This window comes from Protopterus annectens, chromosome 10.part0, assembly GCF_019279795.1.
Source record: "Protopterus annectens isolate FY-2018-M chromosome 10.part0, PAN1.0, whole genome shotgun sequence".
NCBI lineage: Eukaryota > Metazoa > Chordata > Ceratodontiformes > Protopteridae > Protopterus > Protopterus annectens.
In genome coordinates this window covers 1,259,181,738-1,259,201,509 of record NC_056744.1, presented here as the reverse complement: position 1 = coordinate 1,259,201,509, position 19,772 = coordinate 1,259,181,738, and the positions used below count along the sequence as shown (strand labels likewise).

Sequence of the window (19,772 nt, the reverse complement as noted above, 5' to 3'; positions counted from 1 at the left end):
CATGGGCAAAACAGTGAAAAAATATCGCTGAAAGCCACTTTCAGAAAATAGTACTTGGAGCTTTATTTTTTTCCAGAGAGGTCCTGAACCCCCAAGAGGGAGAGACCCCCATACCTCATATCTTACATTTACCAACTCTGTGGCTGTACAACAGTGGAGAAAGGACAACATTATTTGTTCAAAGTGGTTTTCAGCAATTAAGATATCAAGATGTGAATTGGACAAATTTGGCACAAACACATGTTCCCCAATTCTGTTGACCTCTTCACCAAAATAAAGGTGTTATATATTCTAATAAGACACCAAGAACTTTAAATTATTTAACAGCTTTGCTGTATGTAACCAGACACCAAAAGAACAGCAGAAAAAGTTAGTATGTATAGTTCCTTAGCTGAGAAAATTCTGCACTCACAGAATATTACATGGACAGAGAGATGGGAATATGTATTTTATAGAACTCTGATATACAATTGGCCTTTATTTAAGCTGCCAACATAGTGTAAATCTATATTAAAAATAATAAAAAATGTTTAATTTATGACTGAAGAGGTTTTAATGATTCCATCACTATTAAATAACTTTTAAAAGTATTGTTTATGTACAAAGGCATATATCTTAAATTAGTCCAAAGCATTCAATGTCCTAAAATACAGATATCATTTTTAAGTCTCAGTAACTCAACATTTCACTTTTTAATGTACTTGTTTTACAATTCTACATTAAAACTTATTTATATTTTTCCAGTTTCTGGCAAAGTAGTTGTTGCTGACATATCAACATAATACTAAATCACTAAATTCAGGAAACTCTTATATTAACAGAGATAAATACTATATATAAGTTGTAGCAATTCACCACAAAGATTTTTATGCACTTATAGCTTTTCCCTTTGTACAAGCCAAAAACAGAGTGTAAATAAATTTAAAGTTTTACATTTATCAGAATAAGATAAATGAAAACTGAAGATTTTTTTAATAAATTTTCATTGAACAGACTCAAGTAACTCTAATTGATGCTTATTGTTCTGGCAAAAACGTGCTATTATATTTTAAAACTGGTCAGCTGGATTTGTTGTACAGATTCACTAATATTTCTTCATCCCATATAAATAGGGATCTAAACATCTGTCCCATTAATAATAATGCACACTTCCTTATAGTAGTTACTTCAGATAAAAAAAGAAAAATCAGATGATACTTGTATGCCAAATTCTTTATAATAATCAGTTTAAGATAATAGTGTATTATTTAAAAATAAATTTGGTCTTGTTCCATGATTACAGAAATATGTTATTTTGTACTTATCAGAAATAAATTTCAAACCAACATCATTTGGCCAAGCAGAAAATTGTCCCAAAAAGTTTGATACAGATGCTGAAATTCTATCCTTAGCAATTAAATCCAGTCTTACAATCATTGGCATATTTAGCTTGTCAACACTGATAATTTTTTAGACCTGTTAAAACTAATAAATTAAAAAGGAAAGGACCAAGCACAGAGCCCTGTGGCATTTCAGACAATACAGGGTGGAAGTAGAAATTACAAACTTTAACTGCTATACAGTGGGAATGACTGGACTGCCAGAGATTAACCCATTTTATCAAAAAGGAATTGTAATTGTAATGTCCCTACTCTAGGCCATGATCAAGCAGCCTCAATCCTCTCCACTGGTACCAGTGGAGAACATTCACTGTAAGAAAAGGAGACATACATAGTACTTTCAGATGCAGCTCTCTGCATGAAGTACAGTTTTCCTTAATAGCAGGCAGGGAATGCACACTCCAGTCCTGATGCTGGGCTTCTTCTCCAGGTTCTAAATAAGACTCCCCACTGATCACTATAGAGCTGAGTTCTTAGCTGAGTGTTCCAAACCAATTCCTCCATGACCCTCTATGTGAAGTTAGTGCTCTCAATGTCCCTGTTCAAAGTAGCTGTCACACACACACACACACACACACACACACACACACACACACACACACACACACACACACACACACACACACACACACAACTGAGAAAGGCTGGCACAGCTTACCCACTTTGCCACCTCCACCCAGAATATAAGGTAGATTTGCTGTCACCAGAACACCAGCTACTTTAAGGCTCTTACCACAGTACCCAATTACACTTATTAAAATGAATACTTATACAAATGGTAGTGTTTAACCATGCAGCAAGACTTCAGGAACATGGAGCCGCACTGCCACTAAATAAGTGTACGTTCTCTCAAAGGTTAAATATTTTCTAAAAGACCAGCCACAATGAAAGGTATAGATATAAATAATAATAAATAAAAAAAGAAAATATGAAAATACTGAATACTGATTTACAATAAACTCCAGAGTTTGAGTCACAGGAAATATAAAATACAACACAGATAGAATGAATCAGACAGATACAGAAAAAACATTTAGTTAATCTCACTATATATTTTTTTTGCCTCACCAAAGAATTACTGTTCCTTAGTTACTTACTAAAGCAAGGCAAGATGAGTGTCTTGTCAGGTCCAAAAACAGAGTGCATTCCTCACATCTCTCAGTAGTAGTCAAATACAATTTCAGTGCTACAGAATGACATCGTATGTGCTCACCTGACTCAGTCATTCCTACACTACCTGCTCACTAGAAACTGACCCAGGGTCTGGCAATGATGTGTCACAATACACACATAGACATTTAGCTATGGTATATTACAGGATCTGGGAACTGTAAAATAATTCCAGCACTTCTGTCCTTCCTCCAGAAACTAACAAGCCATTCTCTGGAACCCCAGCATAGCAATTAGTTCACCACTAAGGACAATAGAGCAGGATCCCAGCCTAGACATTTCACAGACATTACCTCTCTGGCTGGATTCAGAGCTGTAAAATAAAATCTTTATGGCCTAAACCAAAGCATTAAATTCCATGCTATTTTTCTTAAGGTTAGCTGGGCTGAGCTTAAACCCTTCCAGTGTCCTCTGTTAAAATATATACACTTCATCAGTTACAACAGTACAGTCTGACATATATGTATATTTATTTCTGTCCAGCAGGACCCACTGTTGATACATTTTTAACATAAGAAACTTTACAAATACATTTTTACACAGGCATCTACACAAATCAGTTTGATATTCAACTGACATATAATACTTCATCAAAGTCCAACTAGCTATGCTGGCATATGTTACAGATACACTACCTTACTCCCCCTGGCACTACCTCACATCTTCACAGTAATCAAATATTTTTAATGTATCAATTATTGAACTATCTACAATTGTATCAAAAGCCTTAGCCAAATCTTGTAAACACAGTCAATGACACTATAGTACTTGATCAGAAAATTCCACTAAATTTGTCAGTGTTGATCTGCCAGGACAAAACCAGTGTTGATATAAATTAATTCATCCATTATGATTCAATGGAACTGAAAGTAGATTTTTGTAAAATTAATTCACAACACTTACATAAAATAGATGTAAAACTAATAAGTCTATAATTGCACAAATCCTGTTTATCTCCCTTTTTCTGTATAGGTGAAATAATTGATTTTTTCCTAACTAGAAGGTAGTATACTGTTAAATAACAGAGTATTAAAATATTATCCAACAGCACAGGCAAAAAAGTATTATTCAAGCCATGAATCATTATCTCTGGTATTAAATTTGGACCACAGAGGCATTATTACCTAACCTTTTTAATACTTTAGAGATCAGTTTTATACTTATTATAGGAACGCTCTTATTAGTTGTAGAAAGCAGATCCAAATTAAACTTTATACACTTAGGGTTTGACAAGTCAGAAAAAAATATATTACACTCTTCAGCAATTCTACAAAAATCAGTTATCAATTTCCTATCTGTAAGGATTGATGAGATAGAGACAGCACTCCATATGCCTGCATTAATAAATGTATAAAACTGTTTTTGAATGCTGAAGAAGATAAATAACTTTCAAACTCAAGATTCTTACTATTTAACAAGACCTTAATTTTTTGTAAAAAAATATAATTTAAATTTAGAGTATGGATTAGGTTTGTTCCTTAATTTTTGAAAGAACCCCTTCTTTCCTTTGTATAATCTGTGCAACTCAGTATCTCACCCACAGGGATATTTCCAGAGTTTGTTTGCTTTACTACAGGGTGCTAAATACACAGCTTTATTCAAGATGGATTCCAAGATAGAATATCCACCATCTACTGCAGTCCTTGATAACAACAACCAACCAATTAGATTTAGAGAATCATTTGGACCTTTGAAATCACTCTTATGATACTGAAAATTTTGAATGACTTTTGATGGTAAAATAAGTCTAAGTAAAACTTTGGTTGTAAATGAACAATGATCAAAATTACATAATGGTGGGCCCACAATAATTTATTTAACTTGTGATTGTTGATTTGTCACCAAAAGATCTAATATAGGAGCACCTCTTGTGGCAGTAAAAATTAATTGAGTCATATAAAATTGAAATTAATTAGCCAAAAAGTCATTTTCAAATTTATATTTAATGAATAATCTAATCAATTTATTTTTGCATAGTTCAAGTCTCCAACCTGAACAACAAAATGATGCTAAAACTGTAGATACAGGAATTTAATAAATTATCTGAGGGTATTACAGTGCACAGAAGCATAGGAGGTTATTTATCTGTATCTATATCTATATCTATCTATATATATATATATATATATATATATATATATATATATATATATATATATATATAGCTATCCATCTATCTATCTATATATATATATATATATATATATATATGTATGTATATATATATATATATATACACACACACACACGTGTGTGTGTATATATATACATATATATATATATATATATATATATAGAGAGAGAGAGAGAGAGAGACAGAGAGAGGGAAAGAGAGAGAGTAAATCAGTGTTAAATTCACTTATTTTCTAAACTAAGCCCATCATTTAAAAGAATTACAACTCCACCTCAATTATCATGTGTTCAAAGACATTCCGTCTTCTCATATCCAGCAAAGTGTAAATTATTTGTATCCCATGTTTCAGTTATTTCAATTATATTACCAGTTTTTCTTGTTGTGAGACGTAAAGTAAATCATTATGTTTATTTGTTAAACTTCTTGCATTAAAATGATATAATTTGAAAATGTTCTTAGGTCTTTGGTAAAGTGAGATACTAAATCATTCTGAATTGATATCCTTAAAGGACTATTTAACAACATAACAAATTTACGTCAAATAAAATTTGAACCAAATGCAACATGTCATTATCAAACATTTGGTAATCATAAATAAACTCTTCCCAATAAAAACCAAAGATGCATTATCAGTTATCTAACCAGTTATTAAATAAGACAGCTTTAGTATATGCATAATAATTCCACTTCATACCGGGAATTATTTCACCAAATACAACCTTTATTTTACTGCTTTCTAATATCTCAATACCATCTACAAGTACTACATTCATATAATTTAATGGAGTTTTATGCAAGTCATTATTTCAGCAGTGAATAAAGATAGTCAAGTAATATATTTTTCCCGTTACTAGTTTCCTTAAAAGACAAGGCAAATGTGATAGTTTCAAACATGACAAACTAGAGACAATAATATGAATAGAATCAATATTCCACAAATATCTCCTCTTTTCCTTTAACAGTGAATCAGTCAATATTAAAATGTCTTCATTTTGTGACATACAATCCATTGCTCAATCACTTTCTTTGATGAGCAAACTATTACCATCTAATTGATATTCTTCTGAAAAAATTATGGTGAGTTGCCCCACCCAGTGCTCTTCTTTTAAAGTTTTTTTACAACAATGGATGTTTCATTTTTATCAGCATCTTGAGATGATTTTTATTATGGCATTGGGATTTTTAGAATTAATTACAATTTCAGGGAAGAAAACTGGTGGTGGATGTGATGATAGGAGGTACTGCCAGCACAGCTAGCTGTAATTTTGTAAATAATTATATGTCATTTGTGAATATCAAACTGATTTATACAAGATGCTTGTGTTACAAATGTATTATAATGGTATTTCATGTGTATATCAAACTGATTTGTACAGATGTTTGTGTTGAAAATGTATTTGTAAAGTGCTTGTGTTTGAAATGTATCCACAGTGTACCCTACTGGAGAGAAGAGAAATGTGCATGCACTACTGTAACTGTTGTAACTGTTTATATATATATATATATATATATATATATATATATATATATATATATATATATGTGTGTGTGTGTGTGTGTGTGTGTGTGTGTGTGTGTGTGTGTGTGTGTGTGTGTGTGTGTGTGTGTGTTTTAACAGAGGAAACTGGAAGGTTAACATCAGTCCAGACAATATTAAAATATATCTGAAATTAAATCACTTTATGTGCTAGGCCATAAAGATGCTATCTCACAGGTTTCAGTGCAGCCAGAGACACAAAGTCTATACTAGGATGCTTTCTGTATTGTGTTTGGGGTGAACTAATTGCTACTCTGGAAGCATGGAGGTATGGAATTGTTTTATGACTTCCAGCACCTGCCACAGATCTGAGCAAAAGCCCTTGTGTGTGTATTTTTACAGGTAGGTGCTAAATCCTACCAGCTTCCCGCAATGGGAGTTTGCGTGGGAACTAGAAGTCAGATGACCAGAAGTGATGTCATTCTGCAAGCTATCCCAGAAGTAATATTTTAGATATAATTTTGAGAAGTCTCTTAGTGAGACTGAACATTCTGCATTCTGTCTTGGGCCTGACAACAAGAAGGAGCATTCATTATATCATCTGCCTTGCTCTATTAACTAAGTAGGGAATAGTACAGTTCTTTTAGATTCAGTCAAGCTTTGTTTAGATGTTGTTTTTCTTTATTTGTCTGTCTGTCCTACAATGTTATTTTAAATATTTCCTGTGGTTTTGAACTCTGATGTCACTGTGAATATATACTTAGTATTTTCTTGTTCTTTTATTATTTATTATTAAATATATTTAAACCTTTCATTGTGGCTGATATATGTAGAGATATTAAAGTTGTGAGAGTAGTTGCATATTTATTTGGTGACACTGTGTGGGCCACTCTTAATAGCCTAGCTCTTGATCAAACTACCATGTGCATCAGTATTAATTTCACTCAGTATATTGGGTACCCTTGGAAGAGCCTTAAGGTAGCTGGCAAGAGTGTCTGGTGTCAGTGATAACTACCTTATAGTCTGGGCAGAAGGGGGCATAGCTATTAAACCTGTGGCAGCCTTTCCCAGGTGTGTGTGTGTGTGTGTGTGTGTGTGTGTGTGTGTGTGTGTGTGTGTGTGTGTGTGTGTGTGTGTGTGTGTAAATCAAACCTCAAAGATAGCGTGTGTGTCAGCTACTTGGGCAGAGACATGAAACACTGGTTGGACACAGAGGGTGCTGGACACTCAGCTGAGATCTTAACTCTTTAGCTGTACCAATGGGGAGTCTTACTGGGGATCTGGAGAAAGAGGGAGAAATCAACTCCAGACTTATTGTGTTTCCTGTGTGCTGTTAAGGGAAAAGTGTGCCTGATTGTGCTCGATGCAGAGAACTGCATCTGGAAATAATGTGTGTGTACCTGTTATCCTCCCAGTGAATGTTCCCCACTGGTGCCAGTAGTGAAGACTGAGGCTCCTTGATTACTGACTCAGAGGTGGGTCATCACAGTGGAATCAAGTTTAAATCATTAAAACTGCTTCTGTCATCAACAGGAACACTAACTGCTTTGGATAAGAGTCCCAGAGAAAAGGCATCATGAAAAGGAACAGTAGATCCTTTGACAGCTGATTCTAACTCAGAATCAATTAGCACTGCAGGATCCTTACTTTTAAAGTCCAGAATGGTTGAATTTTCTTACTGAATTACTGTCTGAAACAGAATCCACAGAATATCCTCTCTTGAAAAACATTTTTGTTAAGAAGACAATTGTTATCCAAAGTATCAGAAGGAAAAACTTTCATTTTCCTTTTATGTACTTTTGTCCCTTCCCTCACTAACGCTTCTTTTATAGATACCTTCTCTTTCGATAAACTGTTACTAGGACTTTGTTCATTTTATTAACTCGCTTATCACACTTTTCTGATTTAATGGACATTCCTCCTGAATTACATGCAACTTGGTCCTCTCTCCTTTCATGTATTACAAAATCATTAATTTTGGGGATATTTGCATTTGTTTGAAAGTGTTCTAGACTAATATTATGTAGAGAAAATACAGATTGTCAGTTTGCTGAGTAATCCAGTAATTCAATTAAATCTTTCTTCTAAAATAATACAAAACTGGATATACTTTTTAATTAAATTTCTGATTCATACTCACTTAACATCAGCTACAATCTTACCATTAAGAACCCCAATTAATTCAGATGACTTAAAACACAGTTAAAGCAAAACCCTAAATAATTACTTATTACATGAGTAAGGTAAACATCACAATTTCCACACTTAACCATATATTTTTCCTTCATTAATCATTAAGTGCAAATACATGAAAGCAGTCCATCACAAATATACATGAATTAACTAAAATATATAAGGTGACTATTATTTAAGTTCCAAATTAAATGAGATAATCAATAATAAAGATTACATATAAATTAAATCAGATGTATTAAAATATGAAATCACTATTAACAAGTAATAAAACACTCAAAACTAAAAGACACTGGGAACTCACTTTATTCGTTTTTCTTTTGCATGTGAGACTGCCTAGTTGTGGGTGTATTCTTCAGTTAATAAGGCAAATAAGAAATGCTATTCAAGGGTCTCATCTTTTGGTGATTATTGTTATTTAATCACCAAAAGATGATACCCTTGAATAGCATTTCTTATTTGCCTTATTAACTGAAGAATACACCCACAACTAGGCAGTCTCATATGCAAAAAAAAAAAAAAACAATAAAGTGAGTTCCCAGTGTCTTTAAAAAGATGTGGGAGAGCTCACAAATAAAATAAATAAGCTCTTTAAAGCATAGCATAGGCAAAATGCTCAGTAACTAGTGTAAATGCTGCAGATGTACATAGAGCACTGTTTATATGCCCTATTAACTGAAGAATATGTCCACAACTGAGCAGTCTCACACACAAAGAAAAAATAATAAGGTGAGTTCCCAAGTTTTAATTTTACAAGCAGCTATAAATAATTTGTCTAAAATGTATTTTCTTAAATATAACTATGAAACAGCATTCCATATGCTTTTTAAATAACAGAAGACATACCATTTTGAACAAACCATGATCCAATAAAATCTTCATTCCCAAGGTTATCAGGCTGACCAGTTCCAAAATGCAGGTAATCTGTCACGGTTCCATCTGTCCACATATAGCTACCTTCCTGCAAAAAGGGAAGAATAGAATACAATTATAATTCATGATTCACAGTTTTGATAGTAATGTATTTCATGAGAGAAACAATTGCCATATTAAATGTTTTGGGAATTGTTACTTCAGGGTCCATGGAGTAGGGGGATGAAACCTTCACTATGACCAAGATTACTTGAGCTTGATTAGAGTCATATGCACTGAAGGAGATGAGTGAGTAATGTTGGAAGTGGAAGGATGATGCCATTTCAGCCATTCTAGGAGAATGGAGCAATTCCATCTTTGGATTACCATTGCCAAAAATAGAACACCATGGAAAGAATCATTGGACTTCTGGTGGGTCAGGACAATATAGCCTGCATAAAAGCAGAAACATATTTTCAACACAGAGAGATAAAGCCATGGCCATGATCCAGGTGGTCTAACTTCAACTACTGGCATGAGTGCCTTTTGGAGTTGGTGTTCTGGAGGAGAGAATTGCGGTATGGCTTATGCCTCCTCACCACTCCTTGAGAGGATGAAGGGTTGGAAAGTACATTTCTGAGCTCTATGTGTTAGAATCTGCTGGCAGAGGTGAAGGAGAACATAGCGAGGCTATCTACAAGGTGGCGCAGAGGCAAAATTCGACTATATGTGGAAGCATGCATGTCAGTTGCAAGGCTCATGCAACCTCTAAGATTTTACAAGAATGAGCTAGACATTGACAGTGATGCTTCCCACAAATGACTTTCACCCAGTGGGTAGCAGGGGACAGAATGACTGTAGTGAACTTGTGGTCATTAAACCCAGTAAGACCAGGGGGAGGGAGGAGGATTTCTACAGTTTTAAGAAGATAAATACTATTAGCTAGAGTGTTAGCTGTTTCCAGCCTTTACTTCCTGGTTGGGCAGGTGAGGGCTTCAGTCCTGACAGTTGATTAGGGTAGTCTCCGATAGTCTTCTAGCATCAGGTGTACAGACCGATGTCTGATGAGATCCTCCATGAATTGGATGGCCACCTCAGCAATGTGGAGTGCCTTCTGGTATGAGAAATTGAGTCACACAACAAGCAGGCCCCAGCCATTGAGCCACCAAGAGATCAACCAGTCCATAACATTATCTACTCAGTTCCAAATGGAGAGATGATAAATCATCAAGTAAAGGAGAGTAGTATTGCTGGAAATGAATTAATCCTCAAGTCTTGGTGAGTACTTTCATGAGGTGGATCCTGTTTTTCACAAAATCTTACCAAGACAACACTGATATATAAACTGTATTTTATATAGCGTATATCCTGGACAGTAGTAGGTTAAAAAATAAAAAATAGCTTGGTGCACAAGACACAGAATACAAAAACGCCCAGTCCTGGTAGGTACACTGGTGCCAGGAATGGAAAAAATGACAATGTAGAATCCAAAAGGCAGAGAAACATCCCTACAATGGGGCCAGGCCAGGACCAGGGGGAGGATGGCCCTCTGTTGTAGAAGGAAGTACTAGTCCACAAAAATCACAAAAAATTGATAGGCCAGAAAAGAGCTAAGTTATCAAATACTTAAGAAGTGAAATATTTAATGTGGAAACTTTAACACAGGTAATATCACAGCATAATGGAACAATGTGTCCCCCAAGTAAGGAGAAACAGGAGGAGAAGGAGGCACCCGAAGAAAAAATATAGACATAGGAAAGAGAAAGAGATTTAATATGGTGCAATATTTATGCAAAGATGAAAGCAAAACTAATCAATACAAAAAGAGCAGCACCAAAGATATTTGAAGAGAAATACAGGCAAAGGCATCCAGACATGGAAAATTTTACAATACAAAAATAGGAAAACAAAGAGGAAAAGTAGAAAAGAGGATTAGTAATGGAGAAATTAAAGAAATAGAAACTGAGATTATGGATTACCTGGGAAGTGAAGGATTTTGTGTAGAAAATCTAATTTCGATAACATCACAGTGGGATAAAGCAATGGATCCCCAAATTAAGCAGAAACCAGTAGAGCAGGAAATATCTGATCAGTTGCCATATGATGATACTTTGGAGCCTTCATAGGAAACCAGTACAAAAGTTCAGTTGGAGTTGCACAGCAAGGGAATGAACAGGAAACTGTGGCAACTCCAGCATAGTCAGTGTTGTGCAGTGATAGGTCAGTGAATTCCCATATGAAAGAGCAATTGATGACACAAGATGAAACTAAAGAGAATACGGCACAGGAAGATGCGCTGAACTTTCTGTAGAATGCCTGCAGGAAATGGAGAGCAAAGAATGTGCCCTCAATTTAGAAGAAAATGATCTAAGAGAAGAGTTGCTTGATTTAATAGAGATGGACAGACATATGAAAGACACAGACTACAGAAAGTTAATAAAACATAAAAAGTTAGAAGTCTGATAAAACAAAAGAACACAGTAATTAGGACTGTACATGTACTTCATGTGATATAACAGACGTAAATAGGATATTTTACTGTGCAGCTAAATTAATAACAGATAAAGTCTTACCACAAAAACACAAAGCAGTAAGGGAAAGGAAGGGGAAAATCAAATGTCATCATGGAAGTATCAAACAGACAAAACTATAAAGCAATTAAGACAAGAAGTGTCAATGTTAGAAGAGTATAGAAGAAGGAACAGAACAACAAAAATACTCAGAAAGACTGACGTGATAAAAGCAATGCACAGTATCAGAACAGATCAGGATCTATAATGCATTGTTGCAAATAATAAAATAAAAATATCAGCACAGGCAAAAAAACTTAGAAGATATGCAAATAAATATAAAGGAAAAGTACAAAACGAGCAATTTATAGAGAATTGGGAAACAAGGCAAAAGGAATTGAAACACCACCAAAAAAGAAGAAACAGATACATTTTGAAGACATATCTATGAACATCCTGTGGAAGATAACACAGATGCTAAATGGATAGAAGAAGTAAAAGAAAGAATAAGAAGTTCAAAGGTACGGGATATGAAATTGGATGAAGTAACGGCCAGAGAGATTGAAACAAAGTTAAGAAAAGGTCCTGACTGGAAAACCCCAAGCTGAGATGCAGTACCTAACTTCTGGTGAAAAGTATTAACATTTTTACATGAAAATTTAGCCATAAGTAAGGACTATTTGTATGCACACCCCAAACAGACACCAACCTGATTAACAACAGGAAAAACAATGCTCCTACTTAAGTCCAAACCTGCATGCAACCCTAAAAACTGTAGACCAATAACTTGCCTTCCAATGACCTATAAACTATACACTGGAATTGATGCTGACAGAGTTTATAGTCATTTAGAAGAAAACTCAATCATGGTAATAGAACAAAGGGATAATAAAAGAAAGTCATATGGAACAAAGGATCATTTGTTGTTAAATACAGCCATAGTGTAGAACTGTAAAAAGGGGAATAATCTAACTGTGACATGGATAGACTACATAAAAGCCATTTGACAGTATCCCACATTCATGGATAAAAGTGTGCTTAAAGATGTATAAGATATACCCTATTCTGATCAATTATATTACAGTGACTATGAAACCATGGCAAACTACTTTGCAGTTAAGCCATGATGAAGAACAAATATTTATTCCATGGATAAAAATCCAAAGGGGGCTATTCTAGGGTGACTCTATCACTGCTGCTCTTTTGTCTTGCCTTAACCCATTAAGCTATCTACTTAACAGATTAGGTCATGGCTACAATTTGGCTCCCAGAAAACAACAAAGTGCTTAGAACTTCTCATTTTCTTTTTGTGGATGATTTAAAACTGTATAGTTCATCCAATGAGGAATGAAAAGCACAACTGCAAGTGGTCAAATTTTTTTCAGATGATATAAGAATGTTATTTGGCATTGATAAGTGTGCAAAAGCAACCTTTAAAGCAGGAAAGCTGCAGCACCAACAAAACATCAGTTGGAACAGGAATGTTATATAAAAAAACGTGAGCAGGAGGGAGTGTCTAAATATTTGGGAACTGATGAAAGATCAACAATAAAACATGAACAAATGTGAATGGAACTCAGTAAGGAATATTTTAGAAGATTTAAATTAATACTTGCTACAGATCCCTCACCATGCCCCAGGATTCCCACATCTCTTTTCTTGATGTACTGGAAAATATTAGGGTCCAATCAAACACCCTGATAATGGGCGACTTCAACTACCCCATCATTAACTGGAAAAACTACTTGTGTACCAACTCCTTAGCTCAACGCTTTCTGGAATTCATAAACTCCAATGCCCTAGATCAGCTTATCCACCCCCCCCACGAGGGGCAACAATATCCTAGACCTAGTCATTACCAACATGAGTGACCGGTGTACCACACCTGAAGTCAACTCATCGTTGGTCCAATCCGACCATAAGCTAATCACCCTTGATATCAACATCCAGACCCCACACCCCCATTAAGGAAACCACAGTAAAAAATTTCTCCAAAGCCAACTTCATGCTTCTTAAGACAGAAGTGGTGAACTTCATGGCATCCATGCAGATGGACAATACAGTTACAACTGCTGAATCCTACACAAATGCACTCTATAAGCACTTACATGACAGCATGGATCATGCTATCCCAAACAGAACCAAGACGCTATCCTCTAAAAAAAGGAAGCCAATCTGGTGGTCCCCTGCCATAAGCAGACTGTACAACAGAAGGAAGAGACTGTTGCAAAAGAGAGTAAAATCCCTTGAGTGGAGGAGCTCCCTCATCAGCATCAGTAAGAAGCTGAGATCCCTGATAAGATCCTCCAAAGCTAGCTATGAAAACAAAATCACCACTAATTCTAAGGACAACCACAAAGCATTCTATAGCTATATCAAGAATCTCGATGGCAACACCCAGATCTGCTCTGAGTTACAGCACAACAGCACAAAAATTACAGAACCAACTGATATTGTCAACATCCTGGCAGATAGGTTAAGTGCTAACTTTAACACCCCCTCACCCCCTAAAGGGCCCATATCTATACAGGAAGAATGCAGAGTCCCTGTAATCACAACTATGCAGGTAAAAGCTGTACTCTCTAAAGCCAAAAACACAGCATCAATGGGATTGGACAACATCCCAGGCTGCATTTTACACAAACCAGAATGAACTGGCTCCCCACTTAAGCGCCATGTTCAATAATAGCCTCGCATCAGGCTTTGTGTCCACTGAATGGCACACAGCAACAGTTATTCCACTCCACAAAGGGGGAGCCACCACTGATCCCGGCAACTATCGACCTATTAGCCTGACAAGCCTGGACTGCAAGCCATGAAACGTATCATCATGGAACTCATAAACAAAGACATTGGTAACCTCCAAACTCTGGAGCCCACCCAGTACGGGTTTGTGAAAGGCAGATCATGCCTCCTGAACCTGATTGACTTCTTTGAGGCAGTCACCAAAGTCATAGATGAGGGTAAGGTGGTTCACACAGCCTATCTTGACCTCACCAAGGCTTTCAACACCATCCCCCATTCTGGAATTATAGCTAAACTCATTAAACTAGGTATAAATCCCTATGTCACAAGATGGGTTGCCAACTGGCTCACTAACAGAACCCACACTGTAAAAGTTGCAGACTCCAAATCTGACATCTGTGACATTGGTCACACACACTACTGTGACTCTGTTCCTACAATGCAGCAGCCTGGTGCTATTTATCTCATTATCTTAACACCTCCTTTTTATGTGGTTCTTTGCTTGACATAAAAATCCTATTTATTCATTGTTTCATACATGCCAGCATAGCTGTTTATCTGTTTAGCCTGTGACCATGAAGCAGACTAATTTTAAAATCACGGGACCTGCATTCCCTGGTCCCAAGATGGGGAAGACCAAATAGTTGAAAATCCAGATTTTCACATAAAATGTCTGAGATTGCTAATGCCTTTCTTTCTGAGGTATGATAATCTCAGAGTTCGTACATGTACTTATGCACATATGCACACACACACACACACACACACACACACACACACACACACACACACACACACATATATATATATATAGATATATATATTATATATATATATATATATATCTAATATATATATATATATATATATATATATATATATATATATATATATATATACATATACATATATAGATATATATACATATATATATATATATATATATATATATATATATATATATGTAGGAGACACACACACACACACACACACACACACACACACATACACATACCTATACATACACACACACACACAAACACAGGTTTAGTGTGCTTTCAGGGCAGTTTAAAGAGAAGAGTGATGTTTGATATTCTCTTTTTTTTGTTTTGGAGTTGTGTCACAGGATTAAGCAATGTGACTCTTAAGATTTCAACCAGGTCCATCAGTATCTGTCCAGGAATCCCAGCATAAATCTGATTTCTCTTTGGATTTCCTCATGTTGATGCTTCCATTAGTTTTAGAGTTTGAGAACAGGGAGTGGAAGGACTGAAGTTCCGAAGCAGAAATGCTTCATACCAGTATACCTTCTGTGTCATCTTTCTTTCAAAACCTACAGTTGGTTACAATGTGAGACCTCTTTTAGTATTAGTACCTAGATGTTCTACCCTATGTGTTTAGTGATTTTTCTGCAGGTCCAAAATAATATTCATTCAAGAAGAAATGGACTAAATAACAAAAACTGAATCTGTAGCTCAATAAGGGCATTGCATGTTTACAATCCCCCCCCACACACACAAACACACACAAAGCATTCACTCACAGGCCCTCTGACAGTGCTGCTGTATCCGCTCACACACATGGGCATGCAGTCACACATCCCCATACTTGCATTCATTTTGAAAGAGTGTCCATGTCTGTGAGTAGATACAGTTAAACACTAATACATGAATTAATTATTACTTATTACAAACACTCACGTACGTTAATTCATTATTACATACATGGATCAGCAATCTCTGCGAGGTGGAGCTGCCCTACAAACATTTTCACACATGACTTAATTATTACTTACATGGATCAGCAATCTCTATGAGCTAGAGCTGCTCTATTTTCCTGTGCAGATTTCCCCAAAGAAATTCATACACACATGCTGATACTTACCGTTATACACTTGATACATTTTTTATACTGCTAAAAAAGACACCTTGAATAATGTGAAGTAAGATGGACATCCATATTGTGCAAGTATCCTAAATGAAAAATGCACTGGGCTACTTAAGGGTCTCAGTAACATATGTCCTCCTATCATTTATATTTAACAAGTATGGTATTACAACTTTTTTTACCCATTTATGCAGGGCTGCACTTCTAGGCATCAGGTGACTAATAATCTAATAAGCTTGACTAATTGCAAGCTGTAAGTGTACAGCATTATGTAATAGGCAGTTCATCTGTGAATCACAACCATCTTGTCATGCACTGCTTTCCACGTGTTGTTTTGTATGTTTACTATACATGCATAGTTGCGGAATAACTTACTACAAGGGTGTCATGGGCTCCAATCCAGTATGCATTTCCTTTTGTATAATCAGATAGGTTTCCAGTCAGACTGAAAATATAATTATTTTCTTCATCACTGTGGATGGATGCCAAATGAGCCCCACTGTAGCTTTTCTGGCAGGAGGCCTGTAAGAAAAAAATAGATCTAAATCAGTGGCGAAATGTATCGTTCATTCAAATATCTTGAACCCAAACTATTGCATTACAGACATAGCTTGAATGAAAGTAACAACTACATCATAATATAATTTGTTATAAAAAATGAAAGTTTTATAATATATATATATATATATATATATATATATATATATATATATATATATATATGGATTCCTATTACAAGAACGGAAGTTCACTACTTCAAACTTGTAATAGGAAGCCTCACTTCTGTGAAAGTTCACTTTAACGAAAGTGAACTTTTGCGTAAGTGCACTTCATCGAAAACACCGCAGCACAGTGGAGGACATAAAAAACAAGCTATGTCTTCCACTATGGTGTGATAGTCACGGACCTTAGGGTTAGGGTAAGGGGATAGTTAGTAAAACTATCCCCTTACCCTAACCCATGCCCTAACCCTAAGGTTTGTGCCTATCGCACCATAGTGGAGGACATTGCTATGTCCTTCACTGCGCTGCAGTCATCACGGACCTTAGGGTTAGGGTATGGGTCATGGTAAGGGGATAGCCCTATGGACTATCCCCTTACTATGACCCGTGCCCTATCCCTAAGGTACATATCTATATATATATATATATATATATATATATATATATATATATATATATATATATACATATATATCTCTATATGTATGTATATATATATATATATATATATATATATATATATATATATATATCACATCATCTTCTTTCGGCTGTTCCCATTAGGGGTCGCCACAGCGGATCATCTGTTTTCATTTCTTCCTGTCCTCTGCATCATGCTCTTTCACACCAACCGCCTGCATGTCCTCTCTCACCACATCCATAAACCTCATCTTAGGCCTTCCTCTTTTCCTCTTACCTGGCAGCTCCATCCTTAGCATCCTTTTCCCAATATACCCAGCATCCCTCCTCAGCACATGTCCAAACCAAAGCAATCTCGCCTCTCTTGCTTTGTCTACAAACTGTCCAACCTGAGCTGACCCTCTAATATACTGATACCTAATCCTGTCCATCTTAGTCACACCCAGAGCAAATCTTAACATCTTTAACTCTGCCACATCCAGCTCTGACTCCTGCCTTTTCGACAATGCTACCGTTTCCAACCCATATAACATAGCTGTTCTCACTACCCTCTTGTAGACCTTCCCTTTCACTCTTATTGGTACCCGTCTGTCACAAATCACTCCTGACACTCTTCTCCACCCATTCCACCCTGCCTGTACTCTCTTCTTCACCTCTCTTCCACACTCACCATTACTCTGAACTGTTGATCCTAAGTACTTAAACACATCCACCTTTACCAACTCTACTCCCTGCATCCTCACCATTCCTCTACCCTCCCTCTCATTTACACACATATATTCTGTTTTAGCCCTGCTGACCTTCATTCCTCTCCTCTCTAAAGCATATCTCCACCTCTACAGGGTCTCCTCAACCTGGTCCCTACTCTCACTACATATCACAATGTCATCTGCAAACATCATAGTCCACGGGCCTCCTGTCTAATCTCATCTGTCAACCTGTCCATCACCACTGCAAATAAGAAAGGGCTCAGAGCTGATCCTTGATGTAATCCCACCTCCACCTTAAACGTATCTGTCACTCCCACAGCAGTCCTCACCAATGTCACACTACCCTTGTACATATCCTGTACCACTCTTACATACTTCTCTGCCACTCCCGACTTCCTCCTACAATACCACAACTCCTCTCTAGGCACCCTGTCATATGCTTTCTAAGTCCACAAAGACACAATGCAACTCCTTCTGACCTTCTCTGTATTTCTCCAACAACACTCTCAGAGCAAATATTGCATCTATAGTGCTCTTTGCTGGCATGAAACCATACTGCTGATCACTAATCATCACCTCCCTTCTTAACCTAGCTTCCACTACTCTTTCCCATAACTTCAAGCTGTGACTGATCAATTTTATCCCTCTGTAGTTACTGCAGCTCTGCACATCACCCTTATTCTTAAAGATGGGTACCAAAACACTTTTTTTCCACTCCTCAGGCATCCTCTGACTTTCCAAAATTTCATTAAACAATCTGGTTAAAAATTCCACTGCCATTTCTCCTAAGCACCTCCATGCTTCCACTGGTATGTCATCTGGGCCAACAGCCTTTCCATTTTTCATCCTCTTCATAGCTGTCCTTACTTCCTCCTTGCTAATCTGCTTCACTTCCTGATTCACTATCCCCACATCATCCAACCTTCTCTCTCTCTCATTCTCTTCATTCATCAGCCCTTCAAAGTACTCTTTCCATCTACTCAACACACTCTCCTCACTTGTGAGTACGTTTCCCTCACTGCCCTTTATCACCCTTACCTGCTGCAGATCTTTCCCAGCTCTGTCCCTCTGTCTAGCCAATCGGTACAGGTCCTTTTCTCCCTCTTAAGTGTCCAATCTCTCATACAACTCTCTATATGCCTTATCCTTAGCCTTCACCACCTCTCTCTTTGCCATGCGCCTCATCTCCTTATACTCATATCTACTTTCTTCATCTCTTTGACAATCCCACTTCTTCTTCGCCAGCTTCTTCCTCTGTATACTCTCCTGTACTTCCTCATTCCACCACCATGTCTCCTTGTCCTCCTTCCTCTGTTCAGATGTCACACCAAGCACCTTCCTAGCAGTCTCCCTTTCTAGCTCTGCTGTAGTTACCCAGCTATTCGGTAACTCTTCATTGCCTCCCAGTGCCTGTCTTAACTCTTCCCTGAACTCCACCTCACAATCACCCTTTTTCAACTTCCACCATTTAATCCTTGGCACTGCTTTGACACTCCTCCTCCGCTTCTTGATCACCAACATCATCCTGCAGACCACCATTTTATGCTGCTTAACTACACTTTCCCCAGTCACC

The 19,772-nt window shown here is 36.5% G+C and overlaps 1 protein-coding gene across 1 annotated transcript in view; it reads right to left on the bottom strand.

The window, feature by feature from the left end:
* The window catches only part of LOC122812834 (C-type lectin BfL-2-like), a 63,431-nt gene that overhangs the window by 27,492 nt on the left and 16,167 nt on the right, over window positions 1-19,772 (bottom strand). Inside the window, exons 4-5 of the mRNA XM_044084882.1 lie at window positions 16,723-16,869; window positions 9,200-9,314 (exon numbers count right to left, since the gene is read on the bottom strand). Of these exons, the coding sequence (XP_043940817.1) occupies window positions 9,200-9,314; window positions 16,723-16,869 (262 nt within the window). The remainder of the gene's footprint in view (window positions 1-9,199; window positions 9,315-16,722; window positions 16,870-19,772) is intronic.